The sequence below is a fragment of the Haemorhous mexicanus genome, chromosome 2 (assembly GCF_027477595.1).
Source record: "Haemorhous mexicanus isolate bHaeMex1 chromosome 2, bHaeMex1.pri, whole genome shotgun sequence".
Classification (NCBI taxonomy): domain Eukaryota; kingdom Metazoa; phylum Chordata; class Aves; order Passeriformes; family Fringillidae; genus Haemorhous; species Haemorhous mexicanus.
In genome coordinates this window covers 18,115,241-18,137,704 of record NC_082342.1, presented here as the reverse complement: position 1 = coordinate 18,137,704, position 22,464 = coordinate 18,115,241, and the positions used below count along the sequence as shown (strand labels likewise).

The 22,464-nt window shown below is 39.1% G+C and overlaps 1 protein-coding gene across 3 annotated transcripts in view; it reads right to left on the bottom strand.

Moving 5' to 3' along the window:
• The window catches only part of ALCAM (activated leukocyte cell adhesion molecule), a 117,280-nt gene that overhangs the window by 3,782 nt on the left and 91,034 nt on the right, over nt 1–22,464 (bottom strand). For 2 of the 3 annotated variants that reach the window (XM_059837055.1, XM_059837065.1), the window contains exons 7-15: nt 18,150–18,277; nt 16,427–16,556; nt 10,750–10,862; nt 9,764–9,899; nt 9,551–9,688; nt 7,967–8,095; nt 7,235–7,273; nt 6,974–7,091; nt 132–246 (exon numbers count right to left, since the gene is read on the bottom strand). In XM_059837055.1, the coding sequence (XP_059693038.1) occupies nt 159–246; nt 6,974–7,091; nt 7,235–7,273; nt 7,967–8,095; nt 9,551–9,688; nt 9,764–9,899; nt 10,750–10,862; nt 16,427–16,556; nt 18,150–18,277 (1,019 nt within the window). In that variant the 3' untranslated portion in view covers nt 132–158. Of the gene's footprint in view, nt 1–131; nt 247–4,871; nt 5,063–6,973; nt 7,092–7,234; nt 7,274–7,966; nt 8,096–9,550; nt 9,689–9,763; nt 9,900–10,749; nt 10,863–16,426; nt 16,557–18,149; nt 18,278–22,464 lie in introns of those variants that run through there. The other variant, XM_059837046.1, reaches the window with a different exon arrangement.

Here is a 22,464-nt window from a genome sequence, read left to right as displayed (position 1 = left end):
GTCTCTCCTAAAACTACACCACAAAACGACCCCACTGCCTCACCTCTGGAAGGTGAGCACCAGACCAGCTTTGAGCACCAGAGAGAAATAGTGGACAAAGAGATTTTAACACTGTAATTTGAAACACTTACCTGGAATGATGACTGACACATTTTCTCTTAAGTTTCAGATTTATGATTGTTTTCCTCTAGTTTTTTGTTTTCTTCTATATTTCCAAGATCTTTGTCTACATGTTTTGATGCTGTCCTACAATGTAAACGAAGGTCAGTTTTTGCATGTCTACCTCATTTTGTTCTATAGTCATATTAATGACACTCCATCCTCCCCTCACAGTGAACAGAAAATTTTTCCAGTTCTATTCTGAGCAGAGCAACAGGCTTGCATATGTCTGTAAATAGGCCAGTGACACCAGATCTCCCACTGCTGTGAGTACCACAGGAAGTATTGCAGCAGGGCTCTGTGTGCTGATCTACCTCTTGAGGAATTCAGAATTATTCTGTGCTAGCAGACATTTAGTAAGGTTAAACCAGCTGTGGAGATCCATGTTTCTTGACAAAGTAACTGTGCAGCTTGTTTCAATAAAGACGAGTAGTCTGCTTTAAGGCACACTAAAGTGTTACAAGTGAGGCTAAAATATCTTGATCAGCACAGCAATCTTTTGTGTATTTGTAGTAAATGACTTCAGAGCCTGTGCCAAATGGAAGCTCTTTAAATGTGAAAAAATTAATGAAAATTCTGGCACCACTAAAAAAAAATCTCACTCTGGCTTGTAGGTCTGTGTTAGCTACTACTGACAAGCTTTGGTTAAGATGAGATTGTGTAAATGTTTGGAGGGGGTGGGGAAAGAGGTATGCCTCATTTAAAATAGCAGGTCTTCCTTAAATGCAAGTAGTGGTGATGAATTAATGAGTTAAGTGCTTAGTTTAGTTTAGCACAATAAAACCACTATGCCATTCATTTAATCTGTGAGAAGCCTCACTGTCTGCCAAGGTGAAAGATTCCTGCAGTGCCGTGATAACATTTTGAAGGCCTCAATTTTTAAAATGTAAATGGGCAAATATGTTTGAGTGGGACAAAGTAAATCCCTTGTGTCAAAGCAGATTATCGTATCCGCATTTTCTCGACAGATAATTTGTTTCCTCTACAGAAAAGTACGGTCTGCCGTGACAGACTGAAGCACATGCTCACCCTTGCTTCAGGGCACAGACCCGGGGTGACGCTGACTCGCAAAGTACAACGAAGACACAGGCTGGGGAGTGGGACATGTCACGCTGACACCATGCAGGAATGCACGGACCGGAGCGGGCGGGTTATTGCTGGAGGGGCGCTCCTGAGCGCATCCTCCATCTGAGCAAAGGCCGGGAGAGCGGCTGCACCCACGCGTGCCCTGGGCTAAGGACCCTGGAGCAGAGCTGCTGGGGCAGGGAAGCGTAGTTCTTGTCTCTGAAGAGCTCCTGGGGCAGTGCTCATGCACACAACCCCTCCCCACCTCTGAGAGTGCTACTGAAATGCTGCTCTCCAGCTGGAGGTGGAGTGCCTGGGGAGGATGGGATTGGATAGAGTGCCTCTGTTATGTCTGTGTGACTGACAGGAAGGTATCATGCTGAAAACCCATTTACTGCAAAGATCTGAGCTCCTCATCATTACAGGCAAATTAAATTTTAAAAGTGTTGAGATAGTATTACAAAGTAACTTGTTCTACAGTGGTAAATTTCGATTGCGCAGTAACAATCTATTTTTTTGTGGTTTTCAAAACCTGAAGCACATGACGTGAATAAAAGGGAAGGATATGAAATGCAATGAAGAAGAAAAATCAATGCTTTGGTAGGGACTGACCTTCTGTGGGCTTAATAACCTCTCACAAATCTCTTTAATCCTAACAAAAAAGAAACAACCCCTCAAAAAAAAATCCCTTGAAAATTAAAAAAGTTTATAATTTAAAGCATGTTTGGTTTAGGTTGAGCACATAATTTGGCTTGTCATGTGGCTAATGAGTCTTTTCCAAAAATAAGTCTCACAAAATTGGAGACAATAGGGGAAGAGATGAAAAGCTGAAAGAATCTGGACTCAGGCAATTACCTGAGCTGAAGTGAGTTGGATGTGAGAAAGCAGTACCATGCACATCTGTCCTCATATAACTGCTAATGTCTGCTCTTGGAGGCTGGATAGACTACTGGCATGGCTCACTGGGATCCTTTTTTTTTGGCCTCTTATCATCAGTTTTCCAGTGCCCAAATCAGACTGAATCTCATATGACCTGACACTTAACAGCAAAGAGAACTGTCTCGTCTTTGATTAGGTTAAAAGTATTCAATGACTAACGTCAGAAGATTCTGCAATGCGATCAGGTTTTGATTTTTAAAGTGATCTATTTTAGTTCTATATTCGGTCAAATTAAATGTCACCTTTATTTTCCTAAAGCCACACTGGGCAAAAATGGGAGACTTAAAGGGCAACACTAACTTTGAAAGAGGCAGGTGCTCCAGAAATCTTTTGGAGGGTGTTACAAACCACTCGCTTGAAATGAGAGCAGCAGCAGTTTTTCCTATCTGACAATCAGATGGATTTTGATTCTCAATGCCTGAGACTGAAATGCAGCCACTTATTTATGATGGTTCTGTGATCCTGCTGACCTGTTTTTTTTCCCCCAAATGCCATTATCAAGGCAAAATCACCACCTCAGCACAAACAATGCTGCGGCCTTTTTTAGTGCTAGCTAAACAGTATCATTAAAAGAGCCAGGAATTATTTTGCTTGGAGGTGTGGTCCCCAGGCAGGTCTCTGCCATCAGCAGAGGAGCAGCCACCCCTGGCATGGCACCAGTCCCCAGGGCTCGACAGACGTGCTGGGGTTTGTAACAGAAACGTCTCAAAACATGGGTTCCATCACTTCCTGAGGTGACTTCAGGCACAGGACAAGTAGTACTTGTCCAGCTTAACATTCAACAACAGTTGTTCCTTACTTTTTCTGTGCAGTAAAGTTGTTCCTTACTTTTCCTGCCAGCTTGCTCCATCAGCAACTCAAGATTGATTTCTTCATAATATTTGAGTAGCTGGAAAGTAGAGTCTAAACATATAGAAATATTCCCAAGGATTTATCCAAAAGGCAAGACAGCTCACTTTACCCAGACCTGGAGCACTCTCACACTGTCATTATCTACAGCTTCACAAAAAAAGCCCACAGCTTTGACAGTGTTGTTTTGAAGAGTGAGAAGTTGTTGTATAAATATGAGTTTACTCACTCTTCTTTTTTTTTTTTTTTTTCCCCCCTTTAAACTAATTTGTAAACCATGGATCACTATGAGCTCTTGCTAAAATTATGACTTGTATTTAATATTTATCTATGCTTGCTCTTCAGGAAAATAATTATCCTCAGGGAATCCTAATCAAAATCTCTCTGTAAGTAGTACCAAAGTGAGATTTTTAGTGTTCTTTGGAGTGTGTGTGCTGTGAGGCCACTATTTTCATGGATCTTGTTCATAGCATTGTTTGTAATATGAAGACCATTTTCCATGATGATTGTTTTGCCTGCTGCAGTGTTAACACAGACTACATATAGGTGACCCAAAATTTGATGTAAGGTTTTAATTTCTGATCTCTTTTACTCTCACAAGTCTAGGCCTTGCCCTCAACAATATTTAAGGAAGAAAGTATGCAGTACTGTTTGCCCTTATAACCCAACTTTGTGATAATGACAGGTAAGATAATACACATCTGTGTAGTTCTGGGTGCTGAAGTAAGAGCCATGAAATTCCTTAAAGCTACACTCAATTGCACTGTTGCACATGATATTCTAGGAGCAAATGTTTTTATACACCCCCATCTGGACTAGTTGCAACTTCCTTATTTACTCCAATCTTGCCTTCCACTTCCTCCAGTTATTTTAAATGTCCATCAGTAGGAGAAACCACAGAGATTTTAGAAAAATATTCTAGTCATCAATCAATGGTGACTGTTTTTAATTTGTGTCACTATTGTATTAGTTTTTTGTTATGGGCTGACACTTTTAGAGATGTTTGGTAACTATATTTTTTCTCTGAAAGGGAACTGAGTGAAAACCAATACAAATACTGAAAACATAGTGAGTTTCTTACATCTTTAGCCCACCACATCTGCCTTGTATGCTTGTTTGCTATAAAGTATCAGAAAAACAGAACTGTTATGCTTCAAACGTTCACTTTCAGAGATGCCAGTAACCTTTGTCATTACTGTGACCAAAGAAACATTTCAGGAGTTTGATGTGCTCTGAGTGTGAACGACTTTAGGACTGCTGCTGTGATTCAGCTGGCCCAGCTGAAGTGATGTCCACTAGATGTTGAACCACTTTAACCTTGATCTAGCCTCATGTGACTCGAGATTTGGGCACCTCCCAACTACAGGGATAAAAATGGGGCCAAGATCCAACTACATGCCAACTTCCATGGCTAGAGAGCAGGGGGCAGGGTGCTGAGCGTGCTAGTTCCTTTCTGAATCTTTCATTTCTGCTGTACCCTCAGCTGTTTCTGGCAAGGAGAAAATTTATATATGAAGATTAACCTAACATGGGTGTCCTGTAATCTCTCAACTGATGCTTGACACAAAAATTTTACAAAGATCCTAAAGTGCTGAGTTAGATTCTGTTCAGTACAGATTAGTTTACAACATCCTTTTTGGAAAAAGGAGAAATCTGCAGAGAACAACTGTTTGGCCTTCTGCTCAGATGAAGGAGAAACAAGGCATGCTGGGGTAGGTAGCCTCAACTCTTTATTCAAGAGGAGGCTGGATGCAGGATGTGGAATACAGATGAGTCTCTGATTTATGGGATAATATTCACACTGAAAAGAATATGTGGCAATAATCAGCTTTTCCATCAAGTGAAGCTGAGGCAGTGAGTAACTGTACAAGTGATTTATTGTGAATATATTCCAAGGCTACAAGTATAATTCCTACTTAGTGTGGATGACAAGACAATAGAAGATTATACAAACCACAACACCAATAACAAAAAAAAGTAATGTTTTTCTTGCCTCGGCAGACTTGGAAAGTTCTGTGCTGCTGCCTTCTCAGACTTTCCTTTGGCGTCACTTTGGGGATAGAGATTAGGTGAGTTACTGGTCAAGGGTGGGTTCAAAAAATAACTGCTACCTGCTGGCCTGGATGGAGATGGGGGGTTGTGTCCAGAGGTGTGAGTTGCTTTTTGCAAGGTCTACTTTGATTGCTAGGCTATGATTCATAATGAAAACTTTGTCAGAATGGGTACTGACATTCTGCTTGCTCCTGCAAATACAGTGTGCAGAAAGCAGGGAGGATAGCAACAGATCAATTTAAAAATATACAGAGAACAGGAGGTTGTCAATGATGATACGTCAATTAAGGGGTTTGGAAGCCAGCAACCATGCGTCAAATACAGAGACTATTGTTTAACCATAAAGGCATTTTTGTTTCCAGTGAACCTGTCTAATCAATTCTAGCTCTAATTTTTCCCATAAGCTTTTGGAAGAGAAGCTGAGCATGAGGAAAAGAAGTGGTGTCCATTTAGATTATGCCATATCCTATCTTTGAAGCAGAAAAAATTGTTGTAATTCATAAATTCATCTCATTCTATATTCTACAATTCCTGTCAGCTCTCCCCACACTCCTCAATAGTGCAAGAAGAGATAGTTTACCTTCTCTGCCCTTGTTATACTCAAATCACCTCATCCAAAGAAACCCAAAGCAGTGTACCACAGCTTCATGACTCTACATTCACACATTTGAAAAGGAATGACAAAGTTATCTTAGACATTATTGCAACAGTAGCAGAGTGTGGGAGGAAGAGCACTATGTTGTTACTTTTAATATTTTACCAAAAGAAGCATATGCTGTGGGAAAAAAACAAAAAAACCCCTCTATAGTATCTGAGTGTGGTTCTGTGCATGGGTAATTTATAACAATTCTATATTTGGAAAACTTCAAAAACCTGATCAGTTATGGTTGAGCCAAAGTCTTTATGTATTATCCAAAAAAAAAGAGTATTTCTTAGCAGATGGAGAATTCCTTGTTGTACTTTCACATTAGTGAAAACACATTTGTTCATAGTAAAATCTCACTGGTATATTTTAGATTTCATCTGATTCAATTTTAATGGAAGACCATGCTAAAACCAATTGAACTTTAGGACTGCTTTTACACCTGTACTGATTGGAGCAGGTTATGCACAGCCACTTAACCTCCCCTGCTCTGAAGCAGCTGTGAAAGCTGTCAGAAGGCAAGGCTGCTTCTGCCTACCCTCAGTTCTCCCTGGAGATAAAGGTATGGGGGTAAGACCAAATGGGGCACACAGCAATTGCCAGCTTCAAAAGGATGGAGCACCTTGGCACCTTCCCATCTATTTTCTGAAGTGAGCCTCTGTGACAAGGAAGAAAGCTGAAAATGGAAAATGCTTTTCTATGCCTATGATGTCTAAAACCTGGACTGGGATGAGAGTTCCTAGATTTTTCAGCAACAGAAGCTCTATTTTTAACAATTTTGTTTCAAAACCTCAAAGTATGTGTGAACAAAATAATTGAGGATTTCTCTTCTCCCTGAGATGGTGGAGTCTTATTCTGTACATGATTCCATTTCTAAAGGAAACAAGGTAGCCAATTTCTAAATGAAGGCAGTTTCTAGCACCAGTACAGCCACACAGACTTCCACACATCAAGTTCCACAATTAAGTGCTATATTTAAATGCAAGAGTCAGCACAGGCTTGGCTGTCAGGAAACAGGACCTCATTACTACTACAATCTATGAAAATCTTAGAACCCCACCTCCAGGAGATGAGTCCCATTAAGCATTAGGACAAGCCAATCAGAGGTACCAAGTTTCCTTTTGCTATCAAGTGCACCTACTGTAAAAGCTTTTTCCCACTCCAGAAAACTGGAATGCTGTAGAGGAAGGAAAACAAGCAAACATACATCTCTTCTTATCACTGTTCTTCTTCCAGCTTAGTATAAAGTTTTCAAAAAATTCTTACTTTGATTTCTTCACATAGAGCCAGTAGACAACACCTGCAATCAGGGCAACCAGCAGAAGACCGACCACAATTCCCACTATTAGCTTTGCCTGGTCATTAACCTTTTCACTATTGTCATCTGAAGCAAAGAAGAAAAGTTAATGAGATGACCTATGATAAAGTAAAGTATTGCAACATTTCTAAAGAATTTTCACCAGAAACAGAAAAAGGGATTAGAAAGTAAAAAAAGGAATAAAAAAAGAGAGAGGAAACCATACATACCACCTCTATCCTCTGGCTCATCATATTCTGGAATACTTACTGAAATGAAAAATGTTAAAATTGAATTAAAGCCAACAGAGACCTAAAAATCACCTTTAATTACCAATTTACAACAATGACAGAAACTGGAACAGCGTTTTCCAAACAAAATATTTAATCCCATCTTTAAATAGAAGCCTTTCCTTTTTAACTATACTATATACATTAGAAGAATCTTACTCTAAACCTGTAATATTCAAGTCAGAAATATTTCTGACCAAGAATTTCTGTCCTACCTTTTTATGGCTTCTCACTGCCTTTCATCATGATACATGATTAAAACCCAGTATGGCTGATATCTGTTGTGAGTAAAGTCATACCAATAATAATAAACTGTAATTTAGGGACTAAGATATTGTTATTTTGTAATAAATAAATATCTCTCTCTTGTAAATGAAGTATTACTTTGCAGTACTTTGTACTATTAAGTTGTACTATTATTTTGTAATATAGTTTACTTTTGTAGCTAGCCAAGAAAGTCATGAAGACTAAGTGACTTATTGTAGAAAACTATCAATAAATTTTATGTACTACTGATCCAGGGTGGATTTACAATTGCTTGACTTAAGACAAAAAGGTTAAATATCTTAGTATTAACATTACTATGCAGTCCTACTCTTCATTTGAGTGTGATGTATGAGTACTTTATGAGAAACTGCAACTTTAAGGAAATTATCTTTAGAGGACACTCACTAGCGGAGACGTTCATGGAGGTCACAGTCCTTTCTAGCTCATTTTCTGCAATGCAAGTTAAAGTTACATTTTCCTCTGGAGCAATTACAATTTTACTGGAAAATTTCCCATTAACATATTTTGTCTCCTCTGTCTGAAAAGGTGAAAAATGAAGATTAGTATTATTTAAAAACACAGAGAACAATACACGCATCACTTGTATTACATAGTGAAAATATTCAGAGGGAAATAACTTTCAACTAATATTTCAGTTTTCCAAACAACAGCAAGAGAAATACTACATGTTTTATTAAAAGATAATGTGAATATTTGAAAGAAAAAGTTGGCCAAAATATCCTGTTATAGATAGTATAGTGTGCACTGTAAGACCAATGATAGAAAAGTTTTTTTCTGAAAAATTAACAACATTCTGTATTTGCTTTTAATTCAAGTATTTAAAAAAATATTCCAAGTGAGAAAATTCTTAAAATTTCAAACTTCTAAGGTATAATTTTTTCCATCTTGCTGTTTTTCATTTATGTCACTATAATTCTTCACTTGGAAGAATTGTTCCAAGTTTTCCAGTTTCCAGCTTTCCAAGCTATTTCCACACTAAGCATTATTTTGCCAAGCTCAGTGTGTCTAGTAGCACCTATAGAATCTGTACTGTAATATTGATGTGTTGTTCTTTAAATTTGCTGCACATCATTCTTGGATAAAGCAACACCTAGAGAAAATTATTTGCAATCATTTATATAGCTTCAAGACAATTCCTGTCCAATACCTACAAGTAATCAGACCAATTTTGTCAGCTACACATAATTTCTGTAGGCTCAAAGCAGAACCTAATGAAATGTAATGGAATCTCCAGGAGCACTGTACATCGTCCTTCCAGCCACTGACTATAGAGAGGTCTCATTTATTTTTCCTGCTAAGGCAAAATCTGGCAATGCTTTTCATGGGATTTGGTAATCCATATAAAAATACTTCAGTCTGCACATTTTCCAGGTATTTTCCCTGCTATATATGTTCTTCTTATTTATCCCTCAGCATGAATGCATAATTGTTCTGTTTCCAGTGAGAAACAGCAGGTATAACCATAGAAAAACAACTCTAAATATTAGGATAAAAGCTGCTAAGCACATAAGGAACTATAATGAATATAACTTCCGATTCACATATGCCAAATTTCATTACATTTCACTCAGTTAATGCCCACATCAAGTACCCATTTGCTTTCTAATGTAAGTTCTACAATTCCATTTTTATTTGCAAAATCTTTATGAAATGGCAAAATCAGCACATTACCCAGATAAAACGACTAAGTACCTTCATTTAAAAAATGCATATTTCATTTGTAACCTTTTCTTTTTCCTTCCAGCTTCACCTTGTAGCCAGTGGATCTCCTTTGCCTTTCTATTCAAAAAGGCTTTATCATAAAAAATCATCCATGTAAGTACGTGGTAGCTACAGCTACCACTTAACCTTCTCCTAGATAAACCAAAAAGACCTTTCTTCAATCTCACTACCTCAAAAATGTTCCTTGATTTCAATTTGCACTTCCTATACACTAGTTTTTGGTGAATAAAGTAATAAGAAAGATACTTGCTTTATTTAGGATGCTCCCACTGCCTGTAACTGTCCACTGCACTGCTGGTTTGGGGAAACCTTCCACATGGCAGATAATTGTCTTAGACATTTTATTTGTGTTGGTTTTCTTGGTCATTTTGATTTGAGGTTTTCCTACAAGAACAATATTACAGTTAAAAATTTTATTTTAAAATAACAATTTGTAGTTGTAACTATCTGCTTGCTTACCTTCCACAATAAGTTTAAGTGTCTGTCTTTTCCTCAGTCCTTCGACCTCCTGTAGAGTAGTTTCACAGACATAGTTTCCAGCATCTTGATACTGAAGACTTGAAAACGATGGGCTTGTTTGCATTCTGGTATTGTCCTGATAAAGTCAGGAGTTAGAAATGACAGAGATGGACTCACAATACATTAACCCCTTAATGACTACTATCAACAGAAGTTTTCACATGCTTTGGAAAATTAGAGCCTCACTTTTTTAAGCTGTTTCCCCATTAAGAAGGACATTTGAATATACAGCATGAAAAGTGGAAACGGCTGGAGATTTACAGAAGTCATCTCCTTTCTTCTCGAACAATTTTGCTTTTAAATCAAGAGCATAGATGGGATCAGGTATTAGCTCTGAGCTTTTCTAGTAGGTTGGCCAAGGCCATGAGTGATAAAACATTTGAGACACAAGTAACCCTCCTTTAGGCCAGGCTCATGAGATCAACATATGCTCATAAACAACCATTAAGCATCATCACTGTAAGTTTCCAGCATTACAGGTTTTGTATAAAGCCACCTTCTTCAATAGCTACATTTTTCACCATCTGACCTTTTGACCCCTGCTCTTTTGTTATGTTTATCAGAACCAAGACCAAGTGCACCTCTGACAAAATGCATCAAAATTCCTCCAAATGGGCTTTTCTTCTTAGAAGAACCTTATTCTCAAAGGGCCTTGTATAGACCATTTCACAGAAGTTGTATTTGTGTTACAATATGCCTTAATTCTCTCCATTTGGAAGCTGAGCTGATAATTACAGTAACTGATTTTCAGTCATCAATGTGAGTAGATCTCATTTTAACCACATGCGTAAGACCCATTTTAACAATATTCTTTAAAAAGCCCAATGAACAACTTCCTTCCTTCCTTCCTTCTAAAACACTGAAGTAGCAGCAGAATATGAAGAGGTGAACACCCAGATGGAGTGTGAAATAGATGAATTACTGACCTTTATCCAAAACACAGTTGCATTTCTACTAGAAGAAATTGTGCATGACACAGGCAGGGCCTCTCCAATCTGTTTTGTGACTTCTCCACTAGGAGTAAGCTGCAAATCCAGATCTGGGATGGAAAGAACATTTGTAAAAAGTTAATCTCAGAAAGCCTGGCCCATTTCAGAGGCTTATCAAGAAAAGAAAATGTGACTAATTGCACTCATTAAATTCAAGATTTCATTTCTTCAATAAAATTCAAGTCAATTTTATAAGGAAGGGAGATGAGAGAATTATTCTAAAACAGGCATTGCAGAACATTCACATTTTTGCTGTAATTATAGGCTAAAAGGAAAAGCAAAACCTCACTAATCACTAGACAAATGGATACATTTTTTTTCACCTTGTTCTGCTGAAAGAATGACAGAGTAGGCACAAGAAGCTGAAGAAGTACTTCACATAACAGGATGTGCATCTCAGAAAGGGATGCACAGAATGCTGTGAGGGTAGCTTACTATGGGCCAGGTAGAAATGCATCTTCAGGGGAGGACTAGTGCAGGTGGGGACAGGTCATCCTATACAGTAATTGTGGAGAGAACAGCAAGGCTCAAGGGGTGCCTTTCTTTGGTGTGATAAAACTAGAGGATTTTTACCCTCAGGATCTGAAGGGGATGAAGAAGGTCAAAGAGGGTGTATGAAACATGATACTGACTGAAGGGGTGAGAAGTCTAAATTACAGGGTTGGAGAACTGCACATGAAGCCCTTTATTTGCTTTCATTTGTGACTTAAAATGCCACTTTTGTGTACCTCAAAAGAGTCCAAGCTCTGCCTGACATATTTAAGCTCAAGGGAAATTGCAGTCAGTGACAGCTGTGTTTGACACAAGGCAGGGTGAGAGCCAGTAACAGAAGCATCAGGAAACACTGCTCTGGATTTTTCTTAGTTTAAAGATTTGGTGGGCTGGTCATTTAAAAAAAAATTTAATCCTACAGTGGAAAAGAATCAGAGCTTGCCAATCTTTATTTTGCTTCCCCTCTGACAGTGCCTTGCTTGTAAGGCAAGCTGCCTTGACTGAATGACTATCACAGATGTGTGCACACACACAAACACATGCCGCCAAAAGCACACGACTTCATCTCAAACACAGTCCTTGCTTGAAAAGGGCTGCAAAGCCTCCTTTTGGCTTTTAAGCAGAGCTTCAAAAAAAGCTTGAGACAAAAGTCACAGTGGAGGAAAGTGAGTTTTCCTTAACAAAACAGTAAACTTCACTACTGGCTTCATTCAGTGGTTGCCCTGGGAACACCATTGTAATTTAAGGTAGAACTTGAGGGAACAACTAGGGTTCAGCCTGTACTACAGGTCTGCAGCACTATTGTCTGTGTTACAAGCCCAATGCCTTTTCTGAGAGGTCACAAGAACTACACTTTCATCTGTGAATGAGTCAAAAATCTTGATGAGATAAAATGGCATCGTGTTTCTCTATTCCTATGGGGATTTCCTATCCTCCCTCCTGAAACCAGTAAATGGAACCCAACTATTCTCCTGTGGCTTCCAGAAGGAAAAAAAAAAAAAAAAAGGAAATGAAATAACAAGACTCCTCCAGTGAGCAGTATATAGATTTGTTTAGTGTATGGGATGTGTTCTTCTTAAACACATTCTACCAGGGCAGAGGGGTGGTTAAAGAAAAAGCTATTATTTTTTTTCCCCTCAAGAATTTCCTTCTACAGGAACTTAAACCTTTTGTTCTTTAGAGCAAGATAGCACCTCCAACCTAAGAGATCACCAAAGGCCATTCAGAAGGCATTCCTCTCATATTTGCCATAGGAAGCAAAAATTCATGGAAGTTTTTGCCTTCATCTCAGGCAAGACTGACACTGAGCCCAGAGCAATCCTTCAGCTCAGTCTTCCTCCAGGGCAGTCTGGCTGTGCCCTGCTGGCCCCTTTGTGTGCCGCAACTGGGCCTACAACTCCTCCCACACTGGTCTTGGCTGCTATAGCAGTTCAGAAAAATGTAGAGGGTATGAGATGAGCTACATAAATCAGAGCAGCATTTGTATGAATTATAAGGCAAGACAGAATTAAGCTACTGTTTAACATAGGATCCCCTCTAGAAGCTCTACATGAACAATTTGATTTAGCTTAATTTTCTGCCAGTTTATCTGTAAGGTCCACAAAATAATGTGTTGTAGTTACCTTTACCTCTCTATTTAGTAAATAATCTCACTTTGGTACAGAAGTATGAGGAGAAAACATTTCTATCATATAGAAGACTATCAAAACAAAATTTTTGTCTCCATTGGAAAAAAACTTTTCTGTGAGAATTTTCTGTACATTTCACATTTGGCTTTGAAATGTTCTTCAGAAACAAGCTCCTCATCAGGTACCATTTTCAATATATGCTAGCTCTTAATGTGGTCTCATTTGAAGTCTCACATTTATTTCAGTTCTGTCTTTGCATACCAAGTAGGGCAGGAAAGAGACAAACAGTGCATTCTGCACGTATCACCACATCATGTGAGGGAGGTATGGAATTAATGTGGGCAAGACTGGAGCACACATTTCACTTTGGAAGCTGTGGCACATCTCGGACAGACTCCCAGCATTTAAAGGAGGCCTCTGATGTATTACTGTGCTGCATTTGGGAAAACTATGCAGGCACTTGTTGTGGTCTGAACTCCATAAATAAACTAGCAGACAACTGAAAACTTCTAATATCTTGAGAATAGATTTTTCCATGCAACATTCAAAAGGCGATTTCCCCTGTATTTTCAATGGCTTTACAGAAAGACAAGACAAGTCAAGGCAAGGCTATAAAAATATCTATAGAGAAATACAAATGCTATACTCCAAAGACCTTAAGTTTACTGGATGGTTTGCAGAACACATTTTAGCAGAAAGGAAAGCATCACAAATAGGAAGTTCCACAGACCTACTTACTCCACACTCGGTTTTATGTGCAGAAACAATTACAGAATCATAGAATGCTTGGGCTGGAAGAGACCTAAAAGATCCTCTGCTTCCAACCCCTCTGCCATGGCCAGGAACACCAACACTAGACCAAGCTGCTCAAATCCCCACAGCACCAGATAATGAAAGGGCACTGTGGGTTGAAAGAGTTGCTTCTTTATAGCTGAGGGAAGATATCGCTGTCCTCTTCTGCTGGGTGTTTTCCTTGCCTCACCCAGGGTGTGCTTCTACATCTCTGTAAGTGGCTGTAAACAGCTTTTGCCCTGGTCCCCTGCCTGCCAGTTTTGCTCACCTGGCCCTGGGCAAACTCACTGAAGGAACAGAGCTGGCAGAGAATTTACAACTCGTGTGAAAAACCCCAAATCCACAACATCAATCCTGTTCTGTTCCTGCCTCTGTAGAGGGACAAATCATGCCAACTCTGAGCACCCAGTTCTGCTGGACTTTAAATTGGGACCTGGCTGCACAGATCCTGCTTTGAAGGGCAAGAGCTCAGGTTGTACAGTTTGTCCTTTATGTTCCATGGATAAGGCAGGGAATCTTTCATCCCCTTCGATTTTCTTCATAAATAATTTCCCTAAGCATTGCGGGCAACTCTGAAGCTTTAATGTCAATTTTCAGTTTTCTGTAAGTCTCATAATTTAAAGTCAACTTGGAAAAATGGAGCTTGGTATTCTCTACAAAAAATATTTGAGGATTATGGCATAATAATATTTTTTGATACCGGCAAGAAGCTTTCCCTGCCAGGCACCAAAAGAAATCAGTGCCATTATAATGCTTAATAAAATTGGTTTGGGAAAAGACACTACAGTTGAAATGTAACAAATTACTATAAATAGTTTCTCAAATAATTTGAATTAATTTTAAAAAAATTAAATATTAAAATTAATTAATTAATTATCCTAAATTTATTTTAATTAATATTATAATATTGCCTGCTTTTTGTTGTGCTTGTGGTTGGGTTTTTTAAGAAGAAAGTCAAAAAATCTAAAATGCTGAGATTGGATGTGAAGAAACGAAAAGCTCTGACTCCTGATCAAGGTTTTTTTAGTGTGCCACCATAGAGAGGAATATTCATCCATATAAAAGGTGAGCAATAAAGCAAAAGAGGGAGAAAAAGTAGGATTTGATAAGCATTAGTAAGTAGTATCTGAAGGACAAACTGCAGAAATGCTTTAGACCAGCATCAGACAAGACAATGAAGTACCTTATGGGTGGTGCATGGTCTGGACATTCAGGAATCACAGAACTATTCCAGGCCACTGCACCTCATTTTAAAAAAAGGCTTTATTGCAGATAGAGGTGTTTTGGAAAAAAACAAAATGAACCCTAAGAAAAGTGAAGTAGTAGGGTACTGGAGTGCAGCTCTGAGTTCTGAGTAGCTGCATTAGCTGCCAGCACTGGGAAGATTCATGTCTAGAAATTACATGTTTCTCTGGCATAGCAAAGCTCTTTGAATGTGCAGACAAAATAGAAGACACAGGAAAATTGGCTTGTTAAAAATAACTTGGAGCTGAGAAAGCCATTTTTTAGAGTAATTATTTATGAAAGCAAAAGTAGACATGCAATACACTTGGAGGAAAATCAAAGGGTAGGTTACACCAGAGCAAAGGTGCCTTTGCTACCCAGCAGTGAAGAGGCAGCAGCACAGAGCCCTTTTCAGGTTTTACATGCCCAACTCTTGGCAAACAGAACAGGTGGGCAGGGTAACAATGCATGATCTTATTAAAGGCAAAATATTCATTAAATATAATAGTGTAATTAATCATGTGTAGTGTAATTAATCAATAATCACCAATATATTAAGCATGTATTGTACCTCTTCCAAGAAAAAAAAATTCAAAACCAAGTATAGAAACTTGGTTTGTTAGAGATTAAGATTAAGTTTGTTTTCATGTAAAATATAACTACAGTGGAAGCCTTTAAACTTCATTATCCTTCAGATCCCTCTGAACCTGTCAACTACTGATGATACTGTGAAGACTACAGACAATCAGTGTTTTTAGGGGAAAACTTCTACCTCTGGTGCGAGTTTTATTTAACAGCCTGTGATAATATAGCAGTTTGAAAGAGTTCCTGCTCTTGACTTCTGCATAAAGAGACCAAAAGCAACTATTGCTTCAATGGTTCAACCAGTTCAATGGCTGCTTTTGAAGTGTTGCTGATATTGTGACTAAACAGTATCCACCTAAAGAAAATTTACTGAGCTCTGTAGCTCTCACGATCCTGAAAAAAGTAAAAAAACCCAACTTCTCCTATGTGAACATAACGATTTCCTAAGTTTCTTTTCTAGGCTCCTTACAGGTTAACCTCATTGAGGGAATGGGAACTTAACTAAGAAGAATGACCTTCAGTGATATTCCTGTGGATTAGCTTCCATGTTTGTGTACATTCTAAGGCACAGCTGGAAGAAAGTAATTTACCCTATATACGTTCACATGAGCAAGAGACACAATAACAAAATTCTCACTGTGTGTGACAGTGTAATAGAGCCATATATTATCCAAAGTTACCTGAAGTGAAACTAAACAGCCAATGAATTGAGAAAGTCAGGATTTTCAAACAGAAATACATTAGAATAAATAGAAATGACTGGACACGCCTTCAAACCAACTCTTCTCCTGTAGGGAACTGCACTAAGCTGCACACACAAAGCAGAGAAACCATCCCAGGAGGTCCAAGATCAGTTTGAGTCCTACCTAGGAGTGCAAAATGCAATGACTTACAGTGCACAGTGATGGTGGTCGAGTCTATCATGCTTTTGTCAATCAGAGAGCACTTGTATTCTCCTGTTGCATTTCGTCTCACATCTGTCATTACGTACGTATCTGAGCTTCTTATACCTTCTGCTTCTCCCTGCAGGTGGAAAACAAGACATTTACTGTACATGGGCCTGCTAAACACACTAATTTTGTTGAGGACTTTTTTTAATTATAAGGATGGTGAAATACTCCAAAGCACGTATAGACACGGCATCATTGAAATGTAATTACCAATTAGTTAAAGTAACATTTACTTCCTGCATGATAACATTATTTTTTAAAAAACAACAGTCAAGAGCTTACTCTTTTAATTGAATGACTAACTCATTTTAGAGGATATTACAATGTAAAATTAAAAAGTTTAGCCAAAAAAACCAGTCTACTAACAAGTATTGCAGAAATCAAAACAACAAATCAAATTCTGTTTCTAAATCTGCTTCTCTTATATTCAGCTTAGGACAAATCACGTTTTTGAACAGCACAAGCACACTGGTGTTTTGAATTAGCCAGCAAATGCTGCTTTACGGCTGTCCAGTTCCCCAATTTCCCTCTGATTACGGACTTAGATCAGCTTGAAACAAACATAGAATGATACCCTAATTCCTATCTCTGAATCCAGAGAGAGATTTATAATACCTGTGAGCCTTTCAAAGAGATCACCCACTGCAACTCTCCTTGAGAGAAAGGACCAGTATCAAGCAGCAGGGAACCCACAGATAAGACAAACTCGGGTGTTTAGCTCACTCACTGTGATAGTAGAGCAAGGAGAGATACCAGACACTTTTTCACTGGCATTTAGTGACTTTCTAGGATGACTCACTGAATCTAAATGGCTGTTCTGAGATAAGGACTTCAGCTCCTGGCTCCCCTTGCTCTCTCCAACAATTCAAACATGCCAGGAGTCCAGAGTAGTGACGATTATGTTCAGAGGGTGACATGCTGGGTTTGAAATATCTGAAAGGACACCACTTCTTTTGGCTTCTCACAAGAGCAGCTCTGCTCAGAGCTGCAGCAGGAACAAATAAGGCATATAAAACAGGAGGGGGAAGCAGGACATGGGAACAAGGACCAGGAGTCTTAGAATATAAAGCCACATCTGTCTGTGGATTTCACCAGTACTAAGAAGATTAATGGTAACAAAGCCTTTATTTTTCTCAGTCTGTGTCTTAAGCATTTTATAGATTTGTTCTTCTGTGCTGTCACACATATTACTTTTTGTGTTGTTATGCCACCAAACAATTAACTGAAGAAAAGAAATTGCACAAAGATTAATCTGTGAAAGTCCAAAAAATAGCTGAATTAATTTGCTGTACTTTCACTGCTGGATCTGTGTTATGACAACAGATGAGATGGTTTTCTTCAAGATGCTAAACTGCTGTAATCAAAACTGTTTATTAAAATACCCGATGATGGGACATAAAGCCTTGTAATTTTTAGTAGGTCTAAACTCCTGAACAATTTGGGTGGGCTGGGGGGAAGGAGAGTTTTTTTCCCAAATATTTTGGCAACTGAGGTGAGGTGTTCTCAGACTGTGATATAATGGTCAATGTCTATCTTCAGTGCTTGTCGCATCGAATTCCTTTCTTCATTTGTTACAAAACCACGTAGACACTGACATGTAGCAATGTCTGCAGGAAGGAATGAAACAGAATATTTCACTAGGCAGTGACAGCAAGGCAGGACTTACTGGAATGTAAAACAGGAACTCCTGTGGAGGAGGGTTGCCATTTCCTGAGCACTTCAGAGTGATGTTATCGCCCTCTTTAATGGTGCTACTTTGTGGCAGCACTTGAATAGTCACCTTCTCTGTTGGGTCTGTGAAAATAATGTACATATTTAATAGCTTCAGAGTAATCATACAGCAACACTATGCATATGATATTCAGTGTCCAAGAAAATGCAATTTTATCATCCTGCAGCTGAAAATATTTGCATGTGTAGATCTTTTTATAAAAGAACTTGAAGTTAATCACACTTTCTATATTCTTGCCAATTAGGTGCAAAGAACTCATATGACATAAAATTCATTTTTATTCTCTAAAATACCTGTAACTGAAACAACTATGTCATGTGCTTTAAAGCAAAAGAAATCCTGATTAGTATGAACCATTTCATGGTGTGATTTCAGTATGAGGGATTAACTTGTCCTCTGTGAAATTCCCTATTTGGAGGACCGCAGCAATCAGAAAAACAACTGAAGCTCTCAACGCCGTGTATTAGTACTAGATAATAGCCCTCTGGCATTAAAAAGAAATAAATATGAACTAAGCAACTATGTTCAGCCTATTCTATATGCTGATCACTGCAGGCTTTCAGAAAGATAAATCTGGTGAACGTAATAGGACCCTTAGCATAGTCAACAGAACACTAAATATAACATACTTCTGTCATGTTCACTGAAGTTGAACTATAACTTACATTTTACTTTCATAATTTTTTTAAGCAGAGTATTCTTTAGCAGATGCTATTATTTCTAAGTAGAGGCCTAAACATAATTTTTAGAAAACAAAGAAGATGAAAGAAATTAAAATAATATGAGCAGATAACTCCTGCTATTTTAATGTCAAAGGATAAATAAAATTCCATCAAAGATGCCAGTCTTGCATTAAGATACAGCACAGCACACCTTATTAGACACTAAAAAAGCCTCCCCAGCAGAGAAAGCCCTGGCTGACAGGTGATTTTGTGTGTTTAGTGAAGCGTGTGCTCTACAGCCCTCCCGACCCTCCAGGCACTCCTCGTCCGTCTCCTGCAGATCTCTCAGTACCAGGAGCTGCCTTCCACTGCAGCCTCTCAGGCACTCGAGCCCTAACACAGCCCAGCTCCTCACCCTCCCCAGGGCAGGACAGTGCTGGATTCCAACCTGCCACAGCCTCCCTCCTTCAGAGCCTGGCTCCCTTCCCATGGAAGCACCGCACTTGACAAAACAAGCTTCTACCTCACCACCTTCAGAGCTGAAGCACAACTTTGCCTGCTTGGAAAAAGGAAGTCCAGCATCACTGCTGGTATGGAATACAAGAGATACAATGAGATAGCTGGCCAGGAATGCCATGCATGCCCATCTTGGTAGCTGCTGGGCCAAAAAGCTCAGTTTCAGGGACTGCTGCAACATGTCTTTCCGTTCTGTCAAGTTTATGTTAAGGTAAAGTTATCATAAAGAATGTCTAGATATATCCTGGAATTGCTTAGGCTTTGTCTTGAGACTGAAATGGGAGGAATTAATAAAGAAAAAGACTTTCATTTAGAACAGTTTTTCCCCACAGAGATAAACAGAACTGGATTAAATATGGACACAGTTAAACAAAAGTTACGTTCTCGCAAACCACCAGTCTTTTCTCCTACCTCTCTATCTACAGCATTCAACCAAGAGCCAATTTTAATTTAATGTAATTTGCTAAACTAGGAAAAAACCCCAAACATACAGAAGTAAAGTCCACTTTAACTGTTGCTTAAGATGAAGACGTCATTCTCCTGAGGGAGATGCAGCCTGAGAACAGGAAGATGGTGTCCAGTGCCATGCAGAGTGGTGCTTGGTATGAATAATCTACTCCCCTGCTTTCACTAAGAAACAGGAGCAGCCTGGTGAAGGCACATCTTGCCTCTCAGTGGCACACATGCCTGACTTGGCCCATCTTACTTGGTGCTTTTACAAATCTGAGATTCTGCTTTCTACAACAGCAAAATTCCAGGAGCCAGCACCAAAAGGCAGCCATAGAGTAAATGAATGCTGCTATCCCAGGGCTGCCCCAGCCCCTGTGCCATTTCAAGGAAAACACCAATGCTGGAAGCAGCCTGAGTGTGAAGTGTCCTTGACTCTAATCTGTTATGTAAAGCAGTTTATCCATAACAAAACAGACACCTAACAGCAGGGCATGGCTGGGAAGCCTGCCTGACAAACATTATCTTTTTACACTGATTAATGCTGAGCAGAGCCCTACATAACTGGAGCCTAGATGATTAAACATCTGAGATAATATCTAAGTGTGCAGCTCCAAGACTCCTCTCCTTGCTTTCAGTAGCTTCCTTGCTTGCAGCTGCAAAAGCAAGCATGTAACTGCTGCTAGCTGAGCTAAATTATCCTAATCCAAGTAACAGCCAACACAGCAAGAGCTAATTCACTCTTCTTCTCATACTAGGTTACAGTGGCTGGCTCCTTCCAGGATGTGAACTAGCTATTAAACACTTGAGTACTAAAGACTGCACTAACTCAATGCAAAAGATAAAATAAAAAACCAATCCAAACAATAAAACATTTATTAGATCCTGACTGAATAGATATGTCTTTTAAAAAAATCTTCCAAAGGCATAATTTTAATCATGCTCTCCCCATTTCTTTAGGAGAAATGGATAGGTTGCAAGGAATGAGCAGCAGGTCTTTATGATTTGGTTCTATTGCTTTAGGGACGTAAAATGTCAGTTTTGACAGTCAATCTAAAATAAAAAGGCTGAAAGACTTCCATTTCTTAAGAGTTGAGTCTGCCATTTTTAAAATCTGCATTATATTTGACTCATTAAAAAAAATCACAATTATTGAGAAACTAATTATGAACACTGAACTAAACTAAAAAAGCAAAACAAAATCAGATGGGTCACTATCATCAACTAACAGCAGTCGTGAAATGCATCTCTTGAAGCTTGGACATCTATTAATGAAGAATTTAACAAATTAATTTGGAAATGCATTTATGCAGAGTAAGGAAGTGGAGTTACAGCAAATGAGAATACTCAGAAAGAAAACTGTGTAACTCCACACTCCAAAGCCAAAGTTCATATCTGAGGCCTCTCCAGTACTGAAAAATGTGCCTGCCTCCCAGTATTTGCTAATTAGTAACACACTGCTGGAATTAATTAAATTGTGTGTTACTAGACCAGGACTAGAAGAGTTAGTTCATCAAACATTAAATCTTTATACAGAGGGCACACTGCACGTGGCCAGTGACATTTCCAGTGCCATGCAGCCTTTTTCCCCTTCATATTGCCTAGTTCTTACTTGCACGTGCATGTAGTACACACACCACAGAAATCTGCAACAGCCTTACCCTCAACAGGTGAAGTGGCCCTAATGCATGAAAGCAGAGGGGAAATGAGGACAGCACAGCATCTCTTGGCAAGTAATAGCAACAATTGCTTTCTGGTCCTTACATTTCTTTCCTGGGAACATCTGCCATTCACAGCAGAAGTTATTCATGGCCATGGGGCTCCACAAATGACAGAAAAAACACAGTGAAATTTGGTACCCAACTTTATAAAGCAAAACAAAAAAAACCCCAAGAAATGCCTCTAGCTTTAAATTGATGGGATAGGTGTCAGCAGGCTTGAAATGCCTATGGTATTCCCATGGGTAACAGCTGTCCCAGAGGTTTCCCAGAGATTTTCTTCTCCCTTAGTTGTGCTGGCTGTTGCTCTGGAGAAAGAGATGGTAAAATGACAACTCTAACTTCAGATGAAACCAAAGACCAGCTGCTCCAAGGTTGGGATTTATTTGATCAAGGTCAAAACTGATCCCCTACCCTGCAGCTCAACAAACTTTACCTGTAGCAGAAAAGCAACTAGTGTCTAGGCAGAGCACACATGGCACTTCCAGCTCATGGCTTTTGTTTTCAAGGCAGTGCTTCACCCACACTACTTGGAGAAATCGAGTGCCAGATTTTCTTTGTTTGCAGCTGGACTACACAGCTGTCATACAGCACATTGCTAAGACATAGATGCTGGACTGTATACTTAGACTCTCTCATGCCCAAAACAGGGACTCATCTTTTATAAGATGAGGTACTAGAAGCGTGCAGAGAGGTAACACTTGACTGGATATATTGTCTGTCTTCTGTTCCTCTACAACCTGCTGTGACCTGCTGCCTTCTACAGTCCTTCAGAAGCATCATTTTACATGACTTTGAAATGTCTCTTCCCCTGGCCTCTAAGTGCTGCCACCTCCTCTGATCTTTCCTTGCCAACAGCCTGTTTTGCTCATTCAAAGGAACGTTATGATTTCCACATCCATCAGT